The 13977-nt window shown below is 42.8% G+C and overlaps 1 protein-coding gene across 1 annotated transcript in view; it reads left to right on the forward strand.

Annotated features, from left to right (window-relative positions):
* VAV2 (vav guanine nucleotide exchange factor 2) overlaps nucleotides 1-13977 on the forward strand; it is a 403760-nt gene that overhangs the window by 362256 nt on the left and 27527 nt on the right. The window contains exons 11-16 of the mRNA XM_027869640.1: nucleotides 4433-4519; nucleotides 5327-5412; nucleotides 8169-8301; nucleotides 10257-10366; nucleotides 11375-11476; nucleotides 12915-13003. Coding sequence (XP_027725441.1) covers nucleotides 4433-4519; nucleotides 5327-5412; nucleotides 8169-8301; nucleotides 10257-10366; nucleotides 11375-11476; nucleotides 12915-13003 — 607 coding nt within the window. The remainder of the gene's footprint in view (nucleotides 1-4432; nucleotides 4520-5326; nucleotides 5413-8168; nucleotides 8302-10256; nucleotides 10367-11374; nucleotides 11477-12914; nucleotides 13004-13977) is intronic.

The following is a 13977-nucleotide window of genomic DNA, read 5'->3' on the forward strand; positions in this document are numbered from 1 at the left end:
GTCTTTGCAGAAATACTTTTTCTTGACAGGCAGGTCTGACCCCTGGATGTGTTTTTCCCCCTTCCCTCTGTTTCTATAGAACCTCCTGTAAAAGACTTAATTTTGATTCATAGGAGCACCTGACTGCTGCCCGACCTTTTAGAAGCTTCAGCCCTTTAGCTAGGAGAGAGAGATGTTTGGAGTCCTTTAAGTGAATGTTGTCTGAAAGATGTTATGGCTTTATCCGACACTTTACAGTCTCAGCTAAGAGCTTCCCCTTTGTTCAGACAAGTTCAGGGGCCTCTAGGCTGTGAAGGGAGATTCAAGTTGAATCCATTATTTAAAAAAAAATAAAAATTAAAGGCTTTGGAGAAGAGGTCGTGTGTGTGTGTGTGTGTGTGTGTGTTTTCAGTGTGATAGAGAGACAATAAGGATTCTGATTATGATACCGTGGCAGTATAAGTCATGGAACTGCACTATTGGAAGGGACCTTGGGGTCATCTTGTCCAGCCTCACAAGAATTCCCCTCTAGGGCATCCCTGATAGGTAGCCACGCAGCCCACAATCGAACAAATGGAGCGACCTGGGGCACCAGTCCTGCCTTTGGACCACTCCAGTTGTGTGAGATTTGACCTCAGATGCCACAGCTCCAAGTTCATCACTCTTTCCAGTGCACCAGAAGTCACTTTACATAGAGGTGGTTTGATGAACTATCTCTTCCTTATTTTGAGTGGCAGTCTGCTTCCTTCTGACCCCAATCCATTCACCCTCATTTATCCCGTGGGGCAGAATCACACAGTCACGGCAAAGGAAGGGGTGATGATGATAGAGGTTATCTAGCACAACCCCTACCTGCTTAGGAAACTTCTGCAGTTCTTCTAAATTTAACTCTTTTCCCTATGAGGCAACACTTTAGATATCTGAGGATGCTAATTGTTCTCCAAAGCCTTTGCTTCTTCAGACTCAACACCCCCAGTTCTTCCAACTTTTGTCTGTGAGGCTGTAAGATCATAGACCTAGGGCAGGGATGGACCTTAGATTCTGTCTAGCCCACCTTCCTTGTTGTACTGAGGAGGAAACTGAGGTTCCAAAATGTTAATTGACTAACTTAGGGTCACATCAATCAAGTGTCAAAAGTAGGATTTGAACCTGGCCTTCCTGGCTCCAAGTCTAGCACTCTCTCCAAGGTTACCTGACCTTTCTTCACCCTGGTTGGTCCTCCTGGAGTTGGTCCAGTCTGTCAGTGGTTCTTTGGAAAAGTTGTCTTCCTGGGGCAGTTAGGTGGCATGGTGGAGAGAGTATTGGCCGGGGAATCAGGAGGACCTGAGTTCAAATGTGGCTTCAGACACTTATTAGCTGTGTGACCTTGGGCAAGTCACTTAACTCCAATTGCCTCCAAAAAAAAAAAAGAAAAGAGAACTTGTCTTCCATAATTGAGCACAGTTCCCCAGATGTGGCCAAATCACTGGGCATTCACATGGCACTTCCCTTTGCATCCTTCTCAGGTGCGCTTAATGTGTAATATTGTGTATCACAGCTATTCATCTGTCAACAAGTATTTATTAAAGGTATGTTGTATGCCAGCATCTGTGCTAAGCACTGAGGCCACAAAGAAAGACAAAACGTGAGTCCCACCCTCGAGGGACTTAATAATTATAGGGGATTAAGAGGGCATTAGGACCAACTTGCAAAGATCTGTATTTGTGTTTTGTTCCCCTGCTAGACTGAGTTTCATGAAGGCTGAGACTGTGTCTTGCTTATTTTGTATCTCACTCCTAGTGCCTAGTGCTGTGCTTCATACACAAACATTTAACACACGGTTACTGAATGGATGCCTGTCACCTCCATTGACCTGAACGTTGTTGTTGTTGAGTTGTTTTCAGTCATGCCTGCTCTTTGTGACCACATTTTGGGGTTTTCTTAGCGATACTGGAGTGATTTGCCATTTCCTTCTTCATCTCATTTTATATATGAGGAAACTGAGGCAGTCGGGGTTAAGCGACTGGCCCGGGGTCACACAACTAAGTGTGTCTGAGGCCTGATTCGAACTCAGGTCTTCCTGACTCCGGGTCTGGCACTCTATCCATTGCACTATCTAGCTGTCCTGATCTGAACATTAGACTTGTATTAATTCAGTCTAAGATAGTGTTAGCTTTTTTAGCAGCTGTTTCACTTTGTTGACTTATACCAATACTTCCGTATCTTCCTTACTTGAACTGCCAGCAAATTAGGCCCTCCCTTACCTTATAAACCATCTAGTTTCTAGGCTCTCTTCCATTGCTAAACCTTAGCCTATCATTAGGGCTTCTTCTCTGACTTTAAAATGAAAACCTGGAGAAAATACAATCTATAGGATCATAGATTTAGAATAAAGAGATACCTTAGAGGTCATATAGTCCAATCTCTTCATTTTGTAAATGAGGAAAAAGACCCGGAGAGGTTAAGTAACTTGTCCAAGATTAACATAGGCAGTAGGAGATAGAGCTGGGATTTTAACACAGGTCCTCTGAGTCCAAGGTTAGTAGTGTTCTTTCCACTGTACCAAAATTCACAGCTCTCTTATAGAATATTTCTTCTGTGTGGTTTAATAAGGTCCATATATTATAAGCTATCTTGGTGTACTAGAAGTTCTGCTCAGAAACCTGAACAGGCAAGACAGATCCCTGGTGCAGTAAGTGGTGGGATTAGCTAGTTCCCACCCCCAGGATACTCAGTTGGCTATTTTTCCATTTGGTTACTTTTCTGGGAGTTCTGACAATTGCCTACCAGGATAAGCAATGTTGCCTTACGGATTTTACACTCAGGCGCTTGCTGCCTTCTCCAGAGAATGAAATTAGATGGAATTGGTTGTATGCCCAGCTTGTCTCTAGCTGAACGAAAATCCTGTGGGTCCACTCTGCAAACTTTCCAGGAAAGAATGTAGAATCTAAATTCTTGGTTGGTCACAGTGCCCTCTAGTGTCAACCAGGAGACCTGCATCTGTATCATACTTTTGGATGTGGTTTAATTCAACAAAAACTTGTTTAATTCCCTGCTTGGTACAAGGCCTTGGTGTTTGTTGCTGAGAATACACACAGAGGAGATAGCATGGACTCTACTCTCAAGGAAATTATAATTTACTGGTCATTTGGACGAGGTCCTGCTGATTATCAAATTAAATTCAGTGCCTGGGGTATGCCCTGGAGTGACTTGGGAAAATTCAAATCCCTTAAGGTTCATTATCTTGCCCAAGGTCAGACACAGCCATTCAAGAAAGTTTATCTAGGTCCTCTGCTACTTATAAATGCTTCCCTCTACCTCCCACATGCACACATATCCTTTTAAGAATCTGATCAATCTTGGTGTTAATTTTGCAGTATTTTGTTTTAATAAGCAAAAGTTCCCCTCCCCCCAGTTTTGCCTTGCACATACATAGTAAGTAGTTAATAAGTTTCTGTTAAGTTGAATTGATTTAAAATTTTGTGAGAATTTGTACAGTGGGAAGAGCCCTGGATCTTGTCAGGAGACTCTAAACTCAGTTTAGTTCAGGGGAAGGGGTGCTAGGTTTGGAATCAAAAGATGAAAGTTCAAATCCTGACTCTGTCCCTTGCTGCCTATGTAATCTTGGGTAAGTCACTTCTTAACCTCTTAGAGTTAAGAAGAGCCTCAGACACTTACTAAGTATGTGACCCTGGAAAGTCGCTTAACCTGTCTTAGCCTCCATTCCCTCACCTGTAAAATGGAGGTAGTAATAATAGCATCTAATCTACCCCACAGGATTGTCTGAGGATCAAATAAGCTAACATTCATAAAGATTTTGCTATATATGCAAATATTTAAGTGATAGCTATTATTATTCTTCCAGATGACACTTTAAGGTTATAAATTGGTTTAAAAAAAAAGATGCCAATCTCTATTTGCAAAGAGAATTCCTAACCAGGAGTTCCCTCAACTTCTGAAATCACAGGGCTGGGTAATATGATGGGGAGAAGGAAGAAGAGGCAGAGGAAGAGGGTAAAAAGCAGGTCGGACGGGTCAGAGGTGATAAATTCACAACCTACTGAACCAGATTTAAAAGTAATTGGAAATGTTTAACAAAATAAATTAAAAATACAGTACAACATAATTAATGTTAATTTGTGATTTTCTAAGTTAATATGTGGCCCACAAGGATGCAGGGATCTATTTCTATTTGAGTTGGACACCGGACTAGCTGACCTCTGTGGTCCCTTCATCTTCCTTTGAATCTGTGATGTTGTGAACTAGCAACGTGACCTCAACCAATTGCTTCACTTCTCTACTTCAGTCTCTTCCTTAATAATTTGGGGATAATGGTCCCTGTTCTACCTGCCTCACAAGCTTGCTCATTGCAGAGCTAAAGACACCATCATTATGACATATTGTCAGGGGTTTATTTTTTTTTCTCAACATACCCAGAGCATGCCAACTAACACCACTATTTACCATTTTGAAGGACTTGGCGATGTACATAAATGAAGTCAAACGGGACAAAGAAACCTTAAAGAAAATCAGTGAATTTCAGAGTTCTATAGAAAACTTGGTAAGTGTGAATGGCTTTTCAATCACCTACAAAGCGTCCTTGGAACCAAAGCACTGACAGTGACAGCTATGACTTTGGTGAAAATGTAAATGTCAGCTGGAGATTAGGGAGGATGTTTTTGCTGTGACTGTTTTCACTTTGGACGAAAGAAGACAGTCTCTGTGGAAGGTTTAATGCTAGCCCAGCTCTCGTATCCACCTCCTTTTCCCTCCCAAATCTGTGTGACGCAAAGTATCTGTTTTTGATTTGATTTTGTTTTGTTGTGTTGGAAGCTGGGCAATTTTATACTGCGTATACATCCAGTGTTCCCCACAGCAGTGAGATGTCATATGATATACAAGGCTATTTGTTGTCCTGCTCAGTGCTGACAAGTGCCTTTAGAAAACACGCGTTGGTAGAAGACTCAGGCAGAGGTGGAAATATTTCACGTTATTTGGACACACCACTACACTGGAGGCTGATGGGTAATCTGATCTGTTGCTGTATCCTGAAATTGTAAGCCACGTGGGTTATTAATGCCCCATCCACAGCTCTGCTCTGCCTAAGAACTCTCTAGGTTTGGATGAGCTTTTAGAGCTACGTGAAGCAATATGAGATAGGAGCCGCATCCTCAAAGGAGAAGATAAAGGCTCTACTGCCTTTCTCTTCATATATCCCTTCATAGGATCTTCTTTGTCAGCCACTTTCCCTTGAAACCTTTCCTACTTGGGAAATTTTCAATTCTTCATCCTTTCTGAGATGGGATTCTAGGAAACAAAAAGAGTGAGTACCACTATGAGGCTCATGTTGTTTTCTTTTCTTTCCCAGCAAGTCAAACTGGAAGAATTTGGGAGGCCAAAAATTGATGGGGAATTAAAAGTTCGATCCATTGTAAACCATACCAAACAAGATAGGTGAGTTCACCACTGGGACGAGGGAAAGGTACGAGGGGCACGGATGAGAGGGAGCCAATAGGATCCCCTTAGAGCTAGACACTGAATGATGCCTATCCCTATTACTTTGCAATCTCCATCAAAGGCTTTACAGCATCTCTTAATTTCTCTGTGTAGCTCCAAACACAGTGATCTGCACACAGGCGCCTAATAAATGGCTGTCAAATGAATAATTATCTACACATACATCACTGTGAAGTAGATAGTGTAAATACAAAAGTGAGTCTGAGAATTTAAGCCATTTCCCGCCAAATTACTCTACCTCCCAAGCTCTTGTAGTGTTTAAAGAAAACAAACAAACAAACAAAGCCCCCTAATCCAAAAAAGAGTGACTATTGTTCATGTTCAGTCAATCAAGCAACCAACACATATTGTCTGCACACCTATTATCCTTTATGGAGAATAGTAAAATCAGTAAGACATATAGTCATATAGTTCTCCTCTCAGGGAAGGACTCCAGCTGGTCTGGGAGACAGTAGTAACAACAGACAAGGCATATAGCCTTATGGTTGGAAAACACTTTACATAAATTATCTCATTAGAGCCTCACAACACTGAAATCAGTTCTATCAGGGCCACAGCCCCCTTTTTGCTGATGTGGAAACTGAGGCTTAGATAATTTTTTAGTGACAAGATCACACAAGTAATAAATGCCAGAAGTAGAATTTGAGCTCAGGTCTTTCCTGACTCCAAAACTAGTATTCTTTCCACTATATTATACATGAAATGATAACTCACAACACAGTCTGTGCTAAGAGTTAAATGATTGGTAGTGACAGGGAGTGACTTAGTTATCAATCTGAATCAGGACTGTTGGAACTCCCAGTTTTTAAGTCTTTAAATGTTGTATTAGTCAGCCTCAGCTAGGATTCTGTTACTAATTCTTTTTCCAATTTACCGACCTCCCCCACTTCTATTGAGGAAAAAAGAAAAGAAAAGACGAATAAAATCCTTGTAACAAATAGACACAGTTAAGCCAAACAAATTCCCACATCGGCCAAACGCAAGAACGTATGTTTCATTCTGCATCTTAAGTTCATCTTCTGATCTTTTAGTCAAGAAGTGAGTAGCATGCTTCCTCATTGGTCCTCAGGAGTCAGTTGGCCATTGCATTGATCAGAGTTCTTAAGTCTTTGAAGGTCTCTGTCTTTACAATGTTATTATGTTTTTTCTTTAGTGTTTACTTTCATTTTTTCAAATTTCCACTTTGGTCATGTACAAAAAATGTGTATACGCCTCAGTCTGCATCCTAAGTCCATCATTTGTGTCAGAAGGTGGGCAGGATGTTTCATCACAAGTCCTCTGGAATTGTGGTTCGTCATTGTGTTGATCAGAATTCTTGAGTCTTTCAAGTTGTTTTGTCCTTATGATGTTGTTGTTATTGGGTAAAACATTCTCCTGATTCTGCTCACCTCGCTCTGTATCAGTTCATACAAGTCTTTCTCTGAACTTATCCCTTAATCATTTCTTTACATTCTCATTCCATTATTTGTTCATCCATTCTCCAATCGATAGGTACCCCTCTAGTTCTTTGTCACTACCAAAAGAGCTGTGAACATTTTGACATGCTTTCTTCTCTCCTTCAGATAGATCCTAGCCTCTATTTTTATATTTGAATGACACCATTTATTTCACATGACTCCATGTTCTGGTCAAACTAGCCTGCCTGCTGTTCCCAAAGCTTGGCATTCCCTCTTCCTTACTGCATATCGGCTATCTTCCATGCCTAAAAGGCCCTTCTTTCTCACCTCTGCCTCTTAGAATCCTTAGCTTCCATCAAGGCTGAGAAGTCTCCAAGAAGGCTTCCCTGACTCCTCCCCACTCTGCCCTAGCTGTTCTCTCTTCTTCCTCAAACCACCTTGTATTCACTTCTCTGTAAACTGGCATCTCCCCACTGGTGTTTAAGCTTCTAGAGCATAAGGACTATTTTTCATCATCTTCATGTCCCTTGCCCCCAGCACAGAGTCCTGCACATCACCTTTCATCTAGGCTATTGTCTCCTCTTTGATCTCCCTGACTTCTTCCCCTCTCTAGGCCATCTCCACACAGCTGCCAAACTTTTCCTAAATTGCAGGTCTGATCCTATCACTCCCCTACTCAGTAAACTACAGAGCCTCCCTATCACCTCCAGGATCAAATAGAAATTCTTCTGTTTGACATTTAAAGCCCTTTACAACTTAGCCCCAACCTACTTTTTTAGCTTTATTATAAATTAGCCCCCTTCCTGTACTCTATGGTCCAGGCACTCTGATCTCTTTTGCAGCTTCTCACACAAGACACTGCATCTCTCATCTGTACCTTTTCATTGGCTATCCTCCATGCTTAGAACACACTCTCTCATCACCTCTACCTCTTAGGATGACTAGTTTCCTTCAAATCTTAGTTCACATCCCTCTCTCCACGAAGTCTTTTTGATCTCCCCAGTTGCTAATGCCTTCCCCATCCTTCTTCAATTACCTTGTATTTATTTTGTATATATTTGTCTATATGCCTATATGTATACATGTTGTCTCCCCCCAAGGAAAGTAAGCTCCTAGAGTACAGGAGCTATTGTAATTTTTGTCTTTATATCTGCAGTGCCTAGTCCGTAGTAGGCACTTAATAATTAAATGATGTTTGCTTGGTTTATCAATCAAGACACTTACTTTTATGAATTAAATTGAATCTTCAGAATGGAAACCTCACTGATTTTCCTCTTTTAAATCTCATTGAGGCAGGTATTTATTTTTGTTTGATAAAGTGGTGATTGTCTGTAAGAGGAAAGGCTACAATTATGAGCTGAAGGAGATTATCGAACTGCTCTTTCACAAAATGACAGATGATCCAATGAACAATAAAGACATCAAGAAGGTAGGCAGGTGCCCTTTATCCACGTGGGCATCCCTTATTTGTCTTTTGACTCCCCCTTCTTCATCCCCCTCCCCAGGCCCCTGGAATCATAAACTGCAATATTTTGAAGCTGGCAAGATGTTTAAAGGACCTCAAACCCAACCCCCTCATTTTACAAATGAGAAAAACTCAGGCCAAGAGAGTGGAAAGTCTACATAGCTAGTTAGTAGCAAAGTCAAGATTAGACCCCAGGTGTTCTGAATCTCAGTCTTCTTGGGGCAGCTTAAGTCAAGGGTTTGGAGTATTGGCTAATACTCCTGAACAGTCTAGTAAGTGATTAGAATCAGTGACTCACTTTTACCTATTTCTTTCATGAAGAAACAAAGGGGACTACTTTGAGAGAAGGTAGCAGGTAGTCTTCATTGAGTGTACTTTTAAGCACCAGGTAGGACCAAGCTGGAATCAGCCCCTTCTGTTCTTTGCTTTGTAGATTTTGTTGCCTACAGTGGGATGGAATAGGGGGAAGGGGGAGGGGGCATTGGGGGGGGAAGCCATACAACTTTTTTTCTCTTCTTTCTTTCCCTAATGGAAAGAGAACGTGCACATTCTGCTTCCCTTTTTCTTTCTCTCCTTTAGTCACTGCCTCTACACCCTTGGCATGGTGCTGTTGCTCACTGAGCTGCCAGTAGCAATCATTGATATTTTCATACCCCTTTCAGACATACTAAATACTTTCTTCACAGTGGTTCTTTAGAGGACCTACCCAGTTTATCATTATCCTCCCTTTACAGATGAGGAAACAGGCTCAGAGAACTTACCCAGCTACTAAGCTACTAAGTTCTTTCAAGATTCTAGGTCCAGAGATCTTTCTGCTTTGCCCTGCTACCTCTAATTTAAGTGCTACAGCATGGACATAATTGTTTTTTACATTTTAGAACTGGAAAGAATCTTTGCACAACCCCTTATCCTGTCTGTGCCATATAAAGTCTAGGGGACAGGGCCTGGCTCTGGCTTCTCCCAGATCCTCCATCCCTGTAACTGCAGAGCCCACCAGTCCTTAAACATAAGAATATGCAATGACTTGGGGCTTTGCAGGAAATATGGGTAATCTGGGCTTTATCTTGTAATAACCTTCTTCCCTCCACTTTTCCTCTTCTTAATGCTTTCTAGTCACATGGGAAAATGGTAAGCAATCAACCCTACACCTCTCTCCACTATCCCTGACTCTTGGGGACCCTGGTTAGTGTTCCCCTTTGGCTGTTTGTATGTTCCCAGGGTGCCACAATCGTGACTTAATGGTGGAGAGGGGTGTGTGAGTGTGGGGGTGGGGGAAGTGAAGGGGTGGGGGTTGTAGTGGGGAGGGATTTCCCTATTAAGGTATGCTTAAAAATTCTCTTTTCCACAGGAGTTCTGGGAAAAAGCAGGGGTTTCAGACTGCATTTCTTGACTGAGCCTAAGATTTGGGATAGTGGTGTGTACATAGACAGAAGCAGGGCAATATTTTAAACAGTGAGGCTGGTCCTGACTTCGCCACCTGCAGTAGGGTAGTCCTGACCTCAGGTAGTCTTTCTTATTCATTTTTGGTCTCAAAGAACAGTGATATTTTGGGTTCCACATCTGGGAAATGAAAATAGGTGAGATGAAAAAGAATCCAGTGCTCTTTTGGCTTTGGTCACAGCTTGTTCCTGGAAGTTCAGCCCAGTGAGGATGAGTGAAAGGGGAGAGATGCCATGCCTCTTCTTGGTTCTAGCCAACCTGTATCTGATAAGGAGTATTTTGAGTTGAAGCCCTTGCTGGTACCAAGGAGTTTCCTCCAAGGTGGGGGCTAGGGGGATAGCTGTGGGGAGGGCAGGGACTACCAGAGCACCTCATTATGTTGGTGTCTAGAGAAAAGAACATAAGTTTAAAAAGAAGGGAAAAAAACCCTACTTCATACTCAGCTGAAAGAAGAAACCATTTCTTGTTTACCATTGCAGTGGTCTTATGGGTTCTACTTAATTCACCTACAAGGAAAGCAGGGCTTCCAGTTTTTCTGCAAGACCGAAGACATGAAAAGAAAATGGATGGAGCAGTTTGAAATGGCAATGTGAGCACCAGGAGGGTCAGCTGTCCCCGAGGGGGGTTCCTGCCAGTGTCCTAGTCAGAATGTCCCAGCACAGAATGCATTGGCCCCTCCCATTTCAACATGCTGAGTGGTGTGTGGGGTTGAGAGGGTTCAGGGCAATGGAGAGCAGGAGGAGACAGGGTTCTGAAGGTGGCCTTAAATTATTTTGAAAGCAGAATGTCTGCGTAAGGGATCTCCTGAAGAGACCATCTCTGAGAGTCAGACACTTGTAAAACAAACTCCACAGGGGATGATAATTCTTCTAGGATCTCTATCTACCACAGGTTTTGGGGGGGGGGTTTCAAATAAAGATGTTATTTTAGCAGCCATTATTGTCTAGCCAAAATCCCCTTTTCTGTAACTTCAGTAAATCTGTGCATATTTGATGAACAAGGGGGCGGAAATGCTGTCATAGTGAACTCTAAGGCTTTTAGGACTGGGATCTTAGAGAACACAGGATCTTAGAACTAGAAGGGGGTCTTAAAGCACATCTAGCTTACCTTTCATTTTGCAGACAGGGAAACTAGAGGGGGGAGGTAACTGGCCCAATGTCACACAAAGTTAGTGGTAGACCTGGGATGAGAACCCCAGTCACCTGACAACCAGCCTCAAGCTTTTTCCACTGCACAGAAACATGTCTTGACCCCACTGGGGGCCACGGGGTGCAGGAGGAAGTGTGAGGGATTTGGAGCCAGAGAAGCAACTGGATTGGAATCTGGGCTCTGCTACTTTCTGTCTGTGTGACCTTGGGCAAGCCGTGTAACCCTTTGGAGTCTCAGTGTTTTTATCTATTAAAAAAAAAATGACGACACAGGATAGGATGGTCTTTAAGATGTTTTCCAGTTCTGCGTCTATAATTGCTTCATTCCCTGGGTCTTTTAGAGGTCGAGGAGCTCAAAAAGCCCCAAGAGGCAGGAATGACCCCAGGCCTGAGGAAGTGGGGGGCAGGGTATCACTCAGTGTGGCCTCTGTTCTTTTCCCTTTTGTCAGGTCGAACATTAAACCAGAGAAGGCCAACGCAAACCATCACAACTTCCAGATGTACACGTTTGACAAGACAACCAATTGTAAAGCATGCAAGATGTTCTTAAGGTGAGAGGAGCCCCACATCTGCTAGATTCCCCCCACACCTGCCACGTCCTTGCCTTGGCCCAGCAGAGCAGCAGTGCGCCTCCATATTTCTTTAGCCTTTTTGCTCTGGACCATCAGAGAGGAGTGTATAATTCACTAGGATGATTTGGGGGGAAATGAAAACTCACATATTTACAGCTAGAAGAGACCTTAGAGTTCACTTATCCCAACTCCTTCCTTTCAACAAATGAAAAACTGGTACCCAGAGAGGTTAGGAGACTTGCCAAATGAGATAAATAGCAGAGTCAGGATTTGAACTCAGGCTCTCTGAATCTAGGTGGTGCAATAGATAGAGCACTGGGCCGGGAGTCAGGAAGATTCACCTTCGTGAATTCCAATCTGGCCTCAGATAGTTACTAGCTGTGTGACCCTGGGAAAGTCACTCAACCCTGTTTACCCAGTTCCTCGTCTATAAAATGAGCTGCAGAAGGAAAGGGCAAACCACTCCAGTATCTTTGCCAACAAAACCCTAAAATGGGAGCATGGAGAATTGGACTTGACTGAACAACACCAATCTCTGAATATAAATCCAGTACACCTCCCACTGTACTACAGCTCAGCTCCACCATGAAAATTTCCCAGTAGAAGACTTTGCAAAGTGGAGTCACTCCTCTACTTAAAGTTACCTTCATGCAAAATTGTTCCTTGCTCATCTTCTATAGGCTTTAAAAAAAAAATTGGTTTTTTGAAAGGAAACATTTCTTCATGGTAATGATGCCAAATTTTAAATTCTCCACCCTGAGGGTGTGTGTACTTGAGTTAACACACTGTCTGGACTGCTATAGGGTTAGTTTAAAAATAAATGCATCCATTCATTTGGGAGATATTTATTGAGAATCCACTGTGTGCTCATAACTCTGCCAGCCCTGACCTCAAGGATCCAGAGCTGGGCTCTGATGGAGGGGTAGAATTTAGACAGGCAGAAAGGAAGAAGGAGGAGGGCTGTATTCCCTATAGAAACACAACCAGGAGCCAAGATACAAGGCTGGGAATGGAAATAGCATTTGGGAGTGGGTGGGTGTGGTTGAGGCCAGTAAGTAGACCTGCTTGGCTGGAGCCAAGTTTATGGAAGGATCATTTATGGATAGGATCACAGGTTTAGAGCAAGAAGGGATCTTAGAGGTCAACTTATCCAAACCCCTTCATTTTACAGATGAGGAAACTGAGGCTCAGATAAGTTGACTTGCTCAGCTAGTTTGGGGAACAATGGGAGATAGTTGTTGAAGAACTCGATTGCAGTCAAATTGTAGAAGGTCTTGTATAATGCCAGATTGAGGAGTTTGGACTTGATCCTTGCAGGCGAGGGAAAACCTTGCAGAAGATTTCTAAGCAAAACCCAGAGGCAAAGGCAAAGTCTCATTTTTTTTTCCTTCCCTTTTTTCTCCATTTGCTTGTTCAGGGGGACTTTCTATCAAGGCTATCTTTGCACTAAATGTGGGGTTGGGGCACATAAAGAATGCTTAGAAGTGATTCCACCCTGCAAAATAAGTAAGTAATCTGAGATTCTCCACTCCCTCCCTTCCTTCCTCCCTATCCCTCTCTCTGTCTCTCCCTTCCCCCCTTCCCTCCCCCTGCCTCCCTCCCTCCTCCTCTTTTCTCCCTCCTTTCCCTCTCTTCTCCTCTTCTTTTTCTCTCTCTTCCTGTACTTCCCTCCTCTTTTTTCCTCTTTCTTCCCAATCTGTGTTTTTCAAAAGTTTATCAACTTGAAATAATTATGAGACCACTCTGCTTCCACGGCCCTTTCTGACCTCTTCTTCTGTGTGATTTGCTTTCAGATTTTTTTATTACTTTTGTTATCATCGTTGCTGTTGTAATTTACATTGTTGTGGTCAGTGTCTACGTTGTCCGGGGTTTGCTTTTATTCCCTCTCTATTACTTTGGACAAATCTTCCCGTATTATTCATACTTTTCATATTTGTCAAGTGAATCCAGTCTTCAGATTCCATTTCCGCAGAACCGTGGGCTGGAATACAAAAAGAAGGCAATTACTTCAGGCAAATCCTCCTCTCAGAAGGCTTTGCAATCTTACCTACCCACTGAAATCCCTCTCTACCCCCAGAAACCCCAAGTTTAGTCATTGGCTCACTTCCTGGTCTGTTCTCCAGGATGGGGAAGAGAACATGCAGGCCACATTTAGAAACAGTCTGTATTTCAGGAGAGAGACCTAGTATATTTAGGGGGGTGGGGAGCAACAAGGCTCTGAAGGCTCCTTATGCCTGCTGTGTTTGTTCTTGCACGGTGTGGATTCTGTGAAGGAAGGAAAGCTTTGGCCTTGTTTTGTAGTGACCCCTGCTGGCCACATTTATTATTAAGAATAATGACTGCGAAGAGTTGCAACCCAAGCCAAATTTCCAGGAACCTCATCAGGGTCTGGGACTATAGCGTCTCAATGCCTTGAAGTCCTGTACTTTCATCCACCCCTGTACCTCCATCTACCTATGCAGATTGCAATCCATCTACAC

This window comes from Vombatus ursinus, unplaced genomic scaffold (assembly GCF_900497805.2).
Source record: "Vombatus ursinus unplaced genomic scaffold, bare-nosed wombat genome assembly UNPS02014793.1, whole genome shotgun sequence".
NCBI lineage: Eukaryota > Metazoa > Chordata > Mammalia > Diprotodontia > Vombatidae > Vombatus > Vombatus ursinus.